General features: G+C 35.5%; 1 protein-coding gene across 2 annotated transcripts in view; it reads right to left on the bottom strand.

Moving 5' to 3' along the window:
- Positions 1–745: 745 nt before the first annotated feature.
- FZD6 (frizzled class receptor 6) overlaps positions 746–15,200 on the bottom strand; it is a 37,590-nt gene continuing 23,135 nt past the window's right edge. For both annotated transcript variants that reach the window (XM_082858776.1, XM_082858777.1), the window contains 5 exons: positions 13,773–13,969; positions 10,801–11,818; positions 7,854–8,002; positions 6,237–6,668; positions 746–2,025 (listed from right to left, as the gene is read on the bottom strand). In XM_082858776.1, coding sequence (XP_082714902.1) covers positions 1,857–2,025; positions 6,237–6,668; positions 7,854–8,002; positions 10,801–11,818; positions 13,773–13,969 — 1,965 coding nt within the window. In that variant the 3' untranslated portion in view covers positions 746–1,856. The remainder of the gene's footprint in view (positions 2,026–6,236; positions 6,669–7,853; positions 8,003–10,800; positions 11,819–13,772; positions 13,970–15,200) is intronic.

Below are 15,200 nucleotides of genomic sequence, written 5' to 3'. Positions count from 1 at the left end.
TCAGGATGATGTTGTTTTATTTCCCACTGTCAGGAGTGAAAGCAGGGTCCTGGGTTCCCTTTGCTTTACCCCATATCCCAGGTCTAAAACTGGCTTAAAAAAGTTATGACAAATATAGCTCTATAATTATATTTTGGGAAGAAACTGTGACAAAGAGAAAATAACACAAGTCCTGACTGTCTTCTCCTTCTCTAGTTAAAAAGAAGCTACTGTAGGGCTTCCCTGGTGGTGCAGTGGTTGAGAGTCCGCCTGCTGATGCAGGGGACACGGGTTCGTGCCCCGGTCCGGGAAGATCCCACATGCCGCAGAGCGGCTGGGCCCGTGAGCCATGGCCGCTGAGCCTGTGCGTCTGGAGCCTGTGCTTCGCAACGGGAGAAGCCACAACAGTGAGAGGCCTGCATGCCGCAAGAAAAAAAAAAAAAAAAAGAAGCAGCAGCTACTGATCTGAACAATTATACCACTTCCTGGGCCAGAACCACTGTGCATAACCACAGAATACTCCACAATCTCATATACAGAGAAAATTTTATTACTGAAAAGGTCACACAAAGTTTTTGTATACAAAGTTAAAAAATGTGGAAAAGTTAATATTTACAACCTTTTTCATACAATACATGATAATTTTCTTTTTAAGCTTTAACAGAATGTTAAATAGAGAAAAAAAACAAAAGTATAAGGAAACCTTGTTCAAGGAATAATAGTCATTGGAAACAAAATTAAGAAAATTCTTTAATATTTCAAAGTATGTTATATGAAATACATTTTATTCTGTTTATCAGGACTACATTTTTTCCATTTGTTTGGCACTAACACTGCTAGCACATTTCTGAATGTTCAGCAAAATCCTATTTAGCTGCAGAGATGAATTCTACATGATGTCTGAGAAAGATACTGCACAAATACAAAGGGTATGTAGTATTCTAAATGTTAAAAAACAAAAGTTAAAACAAAAGTATAAGCAACTGTAAATGGTCATACAAACATAATCTTGGGTGGTCGTGATATATTAAAAAAAGGAAATCAATTGCACTTGGCTTAATTTAAAAGGAGTAACATTTCATCTACTAATCCTTCAGGACATTTTATTTTAAAAAATCAGAAGGATCAGCCAGCAGCATAATATTATCAACAGTAGACACTCAGTAAGCACCTTATTTCAGCTGCATAATAGATCTGTGAAATTCCTAAACCAACTAGACTTTATAAAATTCACACATTGAAGATGATAAGGTAGAGTAAATAGATTTTTTTAGTTGAATTCCCATTATAATATCTTTTGGTGTATCAACTATTTTTTATATTATGAAAGAACACTATTTTTCAATTTTCTTAGAAATTCAGTGTAAAAGCTACCAAAGCAGTGCTAAAATAAGGTACTGGAATAACGTAATAAAAATATTTGAAAAGACTTTCCAGGATTTCTAAAAAAAGCTCAAAACATATAAACTTGTTTTCAAATATATAAGAAAAAGATACAAAGGTAAGTTTTAAATACTTCAGCAAAGAAAAATCTTGATTTTATACCATGAAAGTGAAATAGCATAGTACAACTTAAAATACTTTCAACAAGAGTAGAATCTTCATAAATAGAAAAGGAAGGTTCCTCTAATACTCCCTCCTCCCACACAACTTAAAAAATATCATTAACCTGCACATTTCCGTTTTGGGGGTATACTGTTGTCAATTAACCTCTATGTGAAATGAATCATATTCTCAGAATCTATTGTTTCCAGTGTAACAGGAGGCAATGTAGCTTTAAGTGCAGAAGAAGAATATAACAGTGATTCTTATAAGACAGCGTACTGTCACCTCCAGTGTAACAGGATTCACTTCTTAGTAACGCGATGATCTGGTTTTCAAGTATCTGAGTGACCACCAGTGCCCTGCTCTTTTCCAACTCCTGACGCTGAGTGAACAAGCAGTGATGTGCAGCCTTTGAGGCTGCTTGGCTCTGAAGACCTGGGAACATGCAAGCTGTTGCTCTGCACTGGGCCAGTTTCAGTGACATCACTCTTTGGAGTTACCCTAGGTAAAAGAACAAAAGCTGATGTACGTACACACCAAAGCACAAATGTGATGCCAGTTGTCCTCATAATTACTGTTTCTCTTTCCATGAGTTTTACTCCCAAGCAGTATCCACTTTTATCAGAAATAATTAACTCTTTATGTATACTCTTAACTCCTCAAAGTACAAATAATTTATTTTCAAATACAGTTTTTGCTAACTTCAGAAACTTCATCAAGCACCACCCATGTATGGGCTGAGCATGGTGTCCCATGGGGAATAAGACAGCTTGATTCCTGCCTTCAGTTTAGCAAATTTTTTATTGATTTCCTACCATGGATTGGACACCGTGTAAGAGGTTGGGAGCACAAAGATGAGTCCGACCTCAGCTCTGCCTTCGAGGAGTTTACAAATCTAGTGAAAGATAAAGGCATGTATCTAATCATACATAATCCAGTATGCAAAAGCTGTTGTAGGTACATTTGGCCTATTTGGGGGGAGATGAGGTAAGACAACCTTGAGACCTTAAAGTAGTCAGCTGTCAATATTTTGGCTAATTCGATATTTACCTGTGTTTGGATCACCTATGACCATTTGAAAAGATTAATTAAAGATAATGTCAATATCCTTTCATGTTCAGAAAATAAAAACATTTTATAATCATCTTCATATAAAATTACAAATACTTTTTATTTATTTTTTTTCTGCATCTATTGAGGTGATCATATGGTATTTATTCTTCAGTTTGTTAATATGGTGTATCACATTGATTGATTTGCGTATGTTGAAGAATCCTTGCATCCCTGGGATAAACCATGCTTGATCATGGTGTATGATCCTTTTAATGTGTTGCTGGATTCTGTTTGCTAGTATTTTGTTGAGGATTTTTGCATCTATATTAATCAGTGATATTGGTCTGTAATTTTCTTTTTTTGTAGTATCTTTGTCTGGTTTTGGTATCAGGGTGATGGTGGCCTCATAGAATGAGTTTGGGAGCATTCCTTCCTCTGCAATTGTTTGGAAGAGTTTGAGAAGGATGGGTGTTAGCTCTTCTCTAAATGTTTGAAAGAATTCACCTGTGAAGCCAGCTGGTCCTGGACTTTTGTTTGTTGGAAGATTTTTAATCACAGTTTCAATTTCATTCCTTGTGATTGGTCTGTTCATATTTTCTATTTCTTCCTGGTTCAGTCTTGGAAAGTTACACCTTTCTAAGAATTTGTCCATTTCTTCCAGGTTGTCCATTTGACTGGCATAGAGTTGCTTGTCGTAGTCTCTTAGGATGCTTTGTATTTCTGCGGTGTCTGTTGTAACTTCTCCTTTTTCATTTCTAATTTTATTGATTTGAGTCCTCTCCCTCTTTTTCTTGATGAGTCTGGCTAATGGTTTGTCAACTTTGTTTATCTTCTCAAGGACCAACTTTTAGTTTTATTGATCTTTGCTATTGTTTCCTTTGTTTTTATTTCATTTATTTCTGCTCTGATCTTTATGATTTCTTTCCTTCTGCTAACTTTGGATTTTGTTTGTTCTTCTTTCTCTAGTTCCTTCAGGTGTATGGTTAGATTGTTTATTTGAGATTTTTCTTGTTTCTTGAGGTAGGCTTGTATAGCTATAAACTTCCCTCTTAGAACTGCTTACGCTGCATCCCATAGGTTTCGGATCATTGTGTTTTCATTGTCATTTGTCTCTAGGTATTTTTGATTTCCTCTTTGATTTCTTCAGTGATCTCTTGGTTATTTAGTAATGTATTATTTAGCCTCCATGTGTTTTGTGTTTTTTACGTTTTTTTCCCTGTAATTCATTTCCAATCTCATAGCGTTGTGGTCAGAAAAAATGCTTGATATGATTTCAATTTTCTTAAATTTACTGAGGCTTGATTTGTGACCCAAGAGGTGATCTATCCTGGAAAATGTTCTGTGCGCACTTGAGAAGAAAGCGTAATCTGCTGTTTTTGGATGGAATGTCCTATAAATATCAATTATATCTATCTGGTCTATTATGTCATTTAAAGCTTCTGTTTCCTTATTTATTTTCATTTTGGATGATCTGTCCATTGGTGTAAGTGAGGTGTTAAAGTCCCCCAGTATTATTGTGTTACTGTTGATTTCCTCTTTTATAGCTGTTAGCAGTTGCCTTATGTATTGAGGTGCTCCTATGTTGGGTGCATATATATTTATAATTGTTACATCTTCTTCTTGGATTGATCCCTTGATCATTATGTAGTGTCCTTCCTTGTGTCTTGTAACATTCTTTATTTTAAAGTCTATTTTATCTGATATGAGTATTGCTACTCCAGGTTTCTTTTGATTTCCATTTGCATGGAATATCTTTTTCCATCCCCTCACTTTCAGTCTGTATGTGTCCCTAGGTCTGAAGTGGGTCTCTTGTAGACAGCATACAGATGGGTCTTGGTTTTGTATCCATTCAGCAAGCCTGTGTCTTTTGGTTGGAGCATTTAATCCATTCACATTTAAGGTGATTATCGATGTGTATGTCCCTATAACCATTTTCTTAATTGTTTTGGGTTTGTTTTTGTAGGTCCTTTTCTTTTCTTGTGTTTCCAACTTAGAGAAGTTCCTTTAGCATTTGCTGTAGAGCTGGTTTGGTGGTGCTGAATTCTCTTAGCTTTTGCTTGTCTGTAAAGCTTTTGATTTCTCCATCAAATCTGAATGAGATCCTTGGCAGGTAGAGTAATCTTGGTTGTAGGCTCTTCCCTTTCATCACTTTAAGTATATCATGCCACTCCCTTCTGGCTTGTAGAGTTTCTGCTGAGAAATCAGCTGTTAACCTTATGGGAGTTCCCTTCTATGTTATTTGTCGTTTTTCCCTTGCTGCTTTCAAGAATTTTTCTTTGTCTTTAATTTTTGCCAATTTGATTACTACGTGTCTCGGTGTGTTTCTCCTTGGATTTATCCTGTATGGGACTTGCTGTGCTTCCTGGACTTGGGTGGCTATTTCCTTTCCCATGTTAGGGAAATTTTTAACTATTATCTCTTCAAATATTTTCTCTGGTCCTTTCTCTCTCTCTTCTCCTTCTGGGACCCCTATAATGGGAATGTTGTTGTGTTTAATGTTGTCCCAGAGGTCTCAGGCTGTCTTCATTTCTTTTGATTCTTTTTTCTTTATTCTGTTCCACAGCAGTGAATTCCACCATTCTGTCTTCTAGGTCACTTATCCGTTCTTCTGCCTCAGTTATTCTGCTATTGATTCCTTCTAGTGTAGTTTTCATTTCAGTTATTGTATTGTTCATCTCTGTTTGTTTGTTCTTTAATTCTTCTGGGTCTTTTTTAAACATTTCTTGCATCTTCTTGATCTTTGCCTCCATTCTTTTTCCGAGGTCCTGGATCATCTTCACTATCATTATTCTGAATTCTCTTTCTGGAAGGTTGCCTATCTCCACTTCATTTAGTTGTTTTTCTGGGGTTTTATCTTGTTCCTTCATCTGGTACATAGCTCTCTGCCTTTTCATCTTGTCTATCTTTCTGTGAATGTGGGTTTTGTTCCACAGGCTGCAGGACTGTAGTTCTTCTTGCTTCTCTTTATTTTATATATATATATATTTTTTAATGTATTTATCATTTACTTTTGGCTGTGTTGGGTCTTCACTGCTGTGCGCAGGCTTTCTCTAGTTGTGGCAAGTGGGGCCTACTCTTTGTTATGGTGCACGGGCTTCTCATTGCAGTGGCTTCTCTTGTTGCAAAGCATGGGCTCTAGGCACGCGAGCTCAGTAGCTGTGGCTCGCGGGCTCTAGAGCACCAGCTCAGTAGTTGTTGCGCACTGGCTTAGTTGCTCCGTGGCATGTGGGATCTTCCCAGACCAGGGCTCGAACCCGTGTCCCCTGTGTTGGCAGGCGGATTCTTTACCACTGCACCACTAGGGAAGTCTGACAAATACCTTTTAGACAGTACTATAATGTAGTACTAATTGAAACTTAATGGCCTGTATTTTATATGAATCTTAAACATTTCCCTAAATATACAAGCAGCTGTTAACAATTACCACAGAAATGAACATTACTTTTCTATTTGAACAATAAACATCAAAGGGTCTTCTCAATGCTAAGAATTAAACTACGAAATAGCATTTATAGGCAAAACCCAAACTTCCTTGGATTAAGTGTATAGACATGTCATGTCAAGAATGCTTTCTTTCCAGATATGTCATACTTTAATGAAAAATGTGCAATGCAGTATTCAAAAGAGTCATGGTTTAAGATAACAAAGTCCAAGCTCACCTTCCTTCACTCCGTGCACTTTCAGACACACTGCTCTTATCATTCACATTGGCTGCCCGGCCTTTCCCGTCGGTCTGCTCCCCGCAGAGTTTGGAGCTGGATGCTGCTGGGGAGGCAGGTTCCTCACAGTCCTGTTCTCGTAATTTGGAGGTGCTCGCTCCATCTGCTCTCACCTCTCTCACTGGTGATGTTTCTGGTGAGGTTTGTATTTCTGTCAAAGTTTCCTGTCCTAAGTAATCATGGTTAGTGATTGCTACTGCAGAAGTGCCATGATTTGCTGTAGCTCCTGTGCTGGTTCCCATGGATTTGGAAATGACCTTCAGCTTATGTGAACTTGGTTTGTAGTGCTTCTTTTTGTGTTTAACTTTAGAATTGTGCTTTAAGAAAAACTCACACGACTCCTGTAGTACTCTTCGACTTTCACTGATTGGACTGTAAGAAAATCCAAGGAGAGAGTTTACTTGATAAATGTTAAGTGTTATAACAGAAATCATAAAGCATATCACATACCTTGTGCCAAAAATCCTAATTCATTAAAGTTACGATCTATATGATTTACATTATTTATAAAATCTGGGATTATAAATACTATGAGATATAAGTAGATTGCCATGAAATGAAATCTTTTTGTGCATACACTGTTAGTTGCTTTTGTCAGCATAAAGAGTAGAAAGAAATTAAATAGACAAAATCAGAAGATGAGGGCAAGAAAACTCAAACCAGCATAAAGTAGGGGATTATCTGTATGTGTATCATATATAAATATATCAAATATGAAAGTAAACCAGAGAGAAAGAACACAGAATATAATTAATGGTCTTTGTTTAAATGCAATTGTTTTCTTTCTAACATTCAAGTTATAGCAAGTTATTCTGAAGTTAGTGTGGGTATATAAATACAGGATAGAGATATAATAATAGTTCAAAAAAATTAAAGTCCAGTTAAATGCAATTCTTCAGACTTCAAAAACTTATTTGTGAAAAGGTTCTGAAATTTTTACCACAAAAAGAGTTCATTAATCAAACCAATTGGGAACAGTTTAAAAAACTCTATACTACATTGTTGACTGTACACAATGTATAACATATATAAATAACAAAATTAACTATTTACTCATAAATGTAAATCTACTATATTGTTACAGAATATTCCATAAGCTCAAATTTTTACCATCTTAAGCAAGGCAAATAAGTGACATGTTAAGTCAGTATTATGTGTAATAAAATTTAAAGGTAATGATTGTACATCACATTTGAATCGTACTCTATAGACTGCCTTACATATATTTGACCCATTTCATCTTTCATCATTGATAAAAAAGGATAAAATTATTTAAAATTCTGAACCCAAAACAATGAGCTTAATGACAGCAGTAATAATACTAGATATATTATAAGCCATGGAAAGAAAATGCACTTTTTACAAACTTTTCATTCATATTTCAATAGAATAGTACATGTCAAAGACCATCGTAACAAATGCTAAAATAAAGCATATCTCTCCATGAAAAAGATTTCAACTTGAAACAACAGTTGACATAATGAAACTCCAGTACAATGATTTGGTATTTGATCTATTTATTTTAAAACAATGTCAGATAATTCAATAGATTCTTACTCTTTCTTGCGACTTCGTTTAAAAAACCCAGCCCATTCTGTGCATGTCTTTTTGCTTCCAACCCAGAAGACAGCAGAGATGCCAACAATTAATGTCATCAGATATTTTATCATAAATAAAGCCAACTCTGGTCGAGTTTCTGTTTTGGCCTACAAAAAAGTAATGAATAAGAATTTTAGTGATACATTTAAAGTGGAGAAAAGTCTATACAGTCAATGCAAAACTTGAACAAAAAGTATAAATCATTTTGTCTTATTATGAAATGTTTGATATAACATAATATGAAAAGTGCTTTAAGTGTAATATAGAAGTTCTGAACAAAGAACTTTTATCAAAATATATAGCTAGAAAGGGAAAAATACTTATTAAATATATTTAGGAAGGACGTCTTACATCTTGGCTTGATATCTGGCATTTTTTTCCCCTATAAGTACAGCAGCTTCTTATAATTGCCAAAATATCTGCCTCTCAATATTTATCTTTTCCTTCACTATAATCTATAAAAAATACATTTAAACTCATTATAAAAACATACTATTTTAGAGTCTTTATGCATTGTTGATGTTTTATTACAAAAACTTAGAGCAAAATAAGTATCAGTAAAATGTAAAAATGTGGAAATTTTGTAAAAATTAAATCATACTTTTCTTTCAAGCATAAACTTTCAAATATTATTTTTTAAATGTTACAAGTATCAAAATACTATATATTATGCATTAATCTTGATTTTTGCACTTGGTAATATTTCTTGGAGACCATTCTAGAGCACTTCATTCTTTTTAAAGGCTGTTCCATTGTGTGGATGAACTATAATTATTCAGCTATCCCTACTAATAGATATTCAGGTTACTTCCAACCTATTGCCATTGCAAATAATGTTGCAGTGACTATCTTTGTATGTATATAATTTCTCACATTTGTGAACAGAGCTGTTGATAAATTCCCAGAAGGACAGGATCAAAGAGTATGAGCATTTTAAATGCCAGATATTATCAAAATGCTTTCCATAGAAGGTTGAACTAATTGAACAGCAAAGTCTAGAACGTGCATTTTGCCAGTTTCATCAATAGTGGTTATAAAACCTGTCATAAGCAGAAATATAATTTTATTATAACTTTCATTTGCATCTGTCATAACATTTTTCATATGTTTAAGAACAGCTTTTTTATTTTCCTTTTTTGTGACCCCTCTATACATTCTTTTCTCATTTTTATATCAGGTTGTTGGTTGTCTTCTTATTGATCTATAGGAACTCTTTTTAAATAAGGAAATTAGCCCTTCAATTGTGATGTGATGAGTGAATAAATTTTCCCAGTTGGTCTCCTGACTTTGATTATGGTGGGGTTTTTTGCCATGCAGAATCTGGAAAAAGTTTTTTCCTTAGTCAAATTTAGCAATCTTTTCTTTTATAGCTCCTGCATTTTATATTATAAAGTCTTTCCCCACTATAAGATTAGAATTTTCTCATTTTATCTTCTAATATCGTTTCTTTCTTTACATGAAACGTAATCTTAAAAAATCATATATCTTGGGCTTCCCTGGTGGTGCAGTGGTTGAGAATCGGCCTGCCAGTGCAGGGGACATGGGTTCGAGCCCTGGTCTGGGAAGATCCCACGTGCCACGGAGCAACTAGGCCGGTGAGCCACAACTACTGAGCCTGTGCTCCGCAACAAGAGAGGCCCGCGCACCGCGATGAAGAGTGGCCCCCGCTTGCCACAACTAGAGAAAGCCCTCGCACAGAAACGAAGACCCAACACAGCCAAAACTAAAAATAAAAAAATTTTAAAAAATAATAAAAAATAAAAAAATCATATATCTTAAACTTTTTAGTAGTATGTAACAGTTGCCTTCCCCCCCTAGTTTGCCAAAAATACTGAGGAATCTAGGAGACATTTAATACAGCAGTATCACTTTAAGAGAGCTCGCTTATTAATCATATAGTGAAAACAGACAATGGATAACACACTATGGACAGGATGTAAGGCAAATAAAACCATTATCCCCACATATCAGTATGTAAAATAGATTTCACTGTGTTACAGTGCAGTAATTTTCTAGAATATAAATTATGTAAAATAATTCAGCCCACACATTGCTTGATCTGATACACTGTGGTGACATGACAGCACTCACACTCAATATAATTAGTTAATACCATATATAAATATTCAAGAAAATATATAAAATCTATTAAAAACAAAGTTTCTATTTAAAAAAACTCAACTAAAATGCTTTAAGAGATTTTCTATTTTCAGATATTTATTTTTTTTAATCTTATAATCACCACTTTAATCCAACCAGAAGCATCAGAAACATATGAAACATATTTTAATTGTGCGTTTTGTCATAAGAAATGACAGGGTGGTTTCGGCATAAATTCTGTTTTTATAAGCATATACAAGCAAAGTATAAGATGATATATACCATTTTATTATAAACCCAAATAAGGTTTTCCCCAACTAACTGAAGAATTAAAAACAATTACTTCTCTCTCTCTCTTTTTTTTGGCTGCTCTGTTCAGCTTGCAGAATTTTAGTTCCCCAATCTGGGATTGAACCCTGGCCCCCTGCAGTGGAAGCACCAAGTCCTAACCACTGTACCGCCAGGGAAATCCTGCAAGTTACTTCTCTTTTTCTCCCTATGACAAGACCTGTTCCTCTGATTCTGTTCTGCAGTACTATTCATTTGCCTTTGCAATCCAATTTAATTTTTAAAAGAATAGCTAAAGGAGGCACTTTACTACTGTAACTGAAGCTAAAACTTCAGGAAAGAACTTTTGGGACACTTACCCTAGTTTCAACTGAGGCGTAGGGAACAACTCCCTCTGTCTATTGGATTTTCTCACCTGAAATCTAATTTTATGGTCATGACTAATTCAAAGATATTTCCAGGGAACATTTGCCATGTTAAAATTAAATAGTGAAATAACACAAATGATAGGTTTTACCTGGTAAGGACATGGGATGTGGTACTGACGACAATGGTCAGAGACCCAAGTTATCTCCCAGGTTATCCTGTTCACTTGCTCATAGACGTAACATCCAAGAAGTGTCACTAATGGCACAAGATACAGGCCACTGAAGACTCCAATTCGAATCATAAATTTCTTTAGTTTCTCTTGGTTCCGGCCATCATGTTGTATAACTTGTCGAACATGATTTAAGGAAATAATGCCAGCTAAAAGAAGAGAGAGCCCGACAAACACACAAAGGCACAGTGGCAAGAGTACGAAGTAGCGAGAGGCATCCAGGTCATAAAGGCCGACAAAGCAAACTCCACTAATATTGTCTCCTTCAACTTTGTTCATAGCCAGAAGCATAACGGTCAGAAAACCTGGTATTCCCCATGCAACAGCATGAAACCACACTGCTTTCTGTTCAATGGCTTCACAACTCCATTTTCTCCCAGCAGCTAAGAACCAAGTAATGGTAAGAATCACCCACCACACAGTGCCAGCCATTGTGAAAAAATACAAAAACATAAACAAAACGGTGCAAGCCTTATTTTGAGAGCCTAGAACAACTGTGTCACCAAGTTCTAGTTTCTCATCTGCCTTATTGCAGGCTGTGCTATTGCCTAGCAAGAATCCAATGAAGTACATAAGAGATACAATGCTGTAACAGACAGAGTAATATATAATTGGTCTCTCAGGGTATCTGAACCTTCTAACATCAATTAAAAAAGTAAGGAATGTAAACAGAGTTGCACAAAGACAAAATATTGAAACTATTCCAATAAAACTTTTTGCAAACTCTAGCTCATCACTTTTAAAATACATGTTGGGGCATGGAGGTGCACATTGGTCAATTCCCAGAAACTTATAGCCTTGTCCCCCAGAAGTCTTAAGATGCCTTGGACACCAAAATCCAATGTCTCTTTGGACTTGTTCTGTTTTCTTGTGAGGACTGAGAAACTCTGTGTGTTGATCAAAAGTTACAGGAACAGACTCGTCACAGTATTGTAATCTGTAAAGATTTTAAAAAATAATACATGAAGTTGACATTTTTGAGTCACTATTTTAATACTCTGCTTTCCAACTATAAGATATTTCCTTATGCATTCGTAACTGATGGGAAGACAAATGAGCTTAAACAGATTACAGCTTTAGAGCTGGGGAGAAAGTTTTGAAGTTGACTAAAAACTTGTAGGTGTTAATGAGGCCCCAACACACTAACAAATATATTAAGTATCAGGCAAGTGAACATGAAAATTCCCTTACTCAGAAAACAATCAATTAATAATTGTTAAATAATTTCTGGTTTCAAGACTAAGTACTTAAGAAAGAATTTATCTTGATTGGTATTCTTTAGACAAAAAAATGCTGGCTTGTCTGTTTAAGCATTTGAAATATGTCTTGGGGAAATTAGTTTTTATTTTCTAGCATCCATGAGCAAAGTAGATCAGCCACATAGTAAGGTGATGACAACTAAAATGACTGAAATGAGATCATTTCCCGGATGGAGAGGACAGAGTTCAAGTGATATCTAAGTTCATAAAGAAGGGCAAGAAGAGGAAGGCCGAGGACCAGCTTAACTCACATCACCATTTTGTTGCAGTGTGGCTGTTTGCCTCCCTTGTTTATGGGCAGACCAGAGAGACAGAAAGGGATATTGCTGTTTTGTGCAGAACTTTATCACTGAGTTGTCTCCACACACCAGAATTATTTTGGAGGATCTACATAGTTTAGAAATTAGTGGAGGTTTTTAAGGAGAAAGCGTTTGAAATATGCTTTAGATAAAAATAGAAAATAATAAAACATATGCCCATAAAAACAACACAGATGTATCTACAAGCTTTTTCAAAAGGTGGTATGTCAGTTTTGTTTTATATCTTTTTAAATAAAGCAATATAACATTACAGATACAGTTTGGACCCTTTTCTGGTCCTATTCTCTTTTCTCTCTCTTCCAAAATATTCATTACTACAAGTTCAGTTTTTATTTCTCCTCATGCATTTTTAAATATTTTACTATGTTATTTTCCAACTACAATGTTATATAGTATTATTTTACAGGTTTTGAACTTTATATAAATGACATTGTGCTATATACATCATACTTTTTTTTACTTATGCTATAATTTTTAGATTTATCCATATTGACAGATGTGGGTCAACTGCATTCATCTTAAAACTGTATAGTAGTATTCTAGTGTTTAAGTACATCACAATTATTATTCTTACAGTGGACTTTCAGACTTTTTCTCATTTAAAAAAATTACGAATAATGTGACAATAAGTATTCTTGCATACGATTCCTTGTTTGTGAAAAAGTTTCTATAGAAGGGGATCTCCTAAGATGTATGGCATGAGTATCTTCACCTTTACTATGTACTAAGTTGTTCTGGAAAGTAATTAGGTATCTACCAGAAATGTATGAGTTCCACAAGGGTCTGTAGTTTCCTCAGTCTACAGAAAAAGAACAAAAAGGGAGCCACCTTCCTTCCCAGATTTATTATATGAGGTGTCTTTATGTTAGTAGAATATTTCAAATTACAAGCTCCCAACATCTAGAGAATAGGAGATAAAAGTAATCAATCAAGACAGATGCAAAAAGGTCCATGAATTGATAATAAGGCCCATTTCTCCCCAGTTTAGGGCAAAGGCACCATCACACATTCTCATAGAACTATGCACCCTCATTTGTTGTATTAACACAGTTGTAATTTTGCATTTATTTTTATGATTATTGGATTACTCTCTGTTCCTCCCACCCCACTGTGAGTTCCCTGAAAACAAGAACCAAGTCTGGTTTTGCTCACCACTGTTTACAGTGTTGATATATAGTAAGTGCCTAACATATATTAAGTGTGCAGTAAACAGCTGCTGACTTAAATAATGAAAGCCTGTCACTAATATTCTGGAAAATTAATACCAATATTGAAATATCATCAGTAGCTTTCAGCTGAAAACATAATTTACCTGTCACATTCAAGTTCCTCAGGCCATCGGATCCCAAAAGTGTCCATTAATTTTTTGCAGTCAGAATACACTTTCTCACAAAATTTACGACAGGGTGGAACCACATCAATTTGCTCTGTGCAGGTTGGTACAAAAGCTTTGCAAAGGAAAGTTTCAACATTTGGTGAACATTCCAGATTTGCAAGAGGAAGAAAAAGCTATTAAGAAAAACAGTGAGATAAGGTTAGAAAACATTTTAATATAACAAATGAATTTTTTGGTATATACTTTTTCACTTAGTCTCCAAAAGAATCTTTAAATCCCACTCTCAATATAATCAAATTTGAGGAGATAATTTTGTTTAGTTAGACATAAGAACCCTTAATACACAGTGAAATATTATTTTATTCAACTATGCATTTTTCAAGAAGACATGCTAAATCAAAACAAATCAAAAGTATGAGTTGATTGCTAGATGAAACAGATCATACAAATATTTAATATGTAAGTATATGCTGAAATACCTTAACACTTTACAGTGCATTCTAGAGAATAAAGGAATGTTTGGGGTGGAGGGAACAGCATGAAAAAGGCATGAGGATCACAAGAACATGGAGTATTCAGGGTAAGAAGTCCAGTATGACTACAAGATAAGGTCAAAGAGGTGAAGTCAAGGACAGAGTAGAGAGAGATGAGACTGGAGAGGTTCTCTGGACCTGATCATAGACAGCACGGATGACACGCTAAATTGCTTGGATTTAAAAATAATGAGTGGGGGGCTTCCCTGGTGGCGCAGTGGTTGAGAGTCCACCTGCCGATGCAGGGGACGTGGGTTCGTGCCCCGGTCCAGGAAGATCCCACATGCTGTGGAGTGGCTGGGCCCGTGAGCCATGGCCGCTGAGCCTGCGCGTCCGGAGCCTGTGCTCCGCAACAGGAGAGGCCACAACAGTGAGAGGCCCGCGTACCGCAAAAAAAAAAACAAACAAGAAAAACGAGTGGGATACTTTGGGACAGTTGTAAGCAGGAGGTGTCTCTACAGTCTGACAGCTAAGTTTGAATGCTAGCTCCACATTTACTAGTTTTATAACTTTGGCAAGTTACTTAAATTCTCTGTGCCTTAGTTTCTTCATCTGTAAACTGGCAATAATAACAGTACCTGTCTCATAAGATCATTGTGAATACTAGGTTAATAAATGTAAAGCATTTATAACAGTGTCTGGCATACAGGTAAGTACTCAATAATTATTAGTTATTGTGATTACCCTTCAGAGAGTGTGGATAGGTTCTGGAAAAACATGGTGGATTGAGCACATATGTTTATCTCCTTTCCCTCCTCCTTGCTTCCTTAGTAACATGACAATAAAGAAAAAAAAAGGTACCAATCTATTAGTAAGTGAACAAGAGAAACTACATTAGCATATCTGAGTTTTCCAAAAAACAAAAATGAAA

This window comes from Leucopleurus acutus, assembly GCF_964270905.1.
Source record: "Leucopleurus acutus genome assembly, chromosome: 17".
NCBI classification, from domain to species: Eukaryota; Metazoa; Chordata; class Mammalia; order Artiodactyla; family Delphinidae; genus Leucopleurus; species Leucopleurus acutus.
The sequence above is the reverse complement of the archived record's forward strand: the minus strand, read 5'-3'. Positions and strand labels throughout refer to the sequence as shown.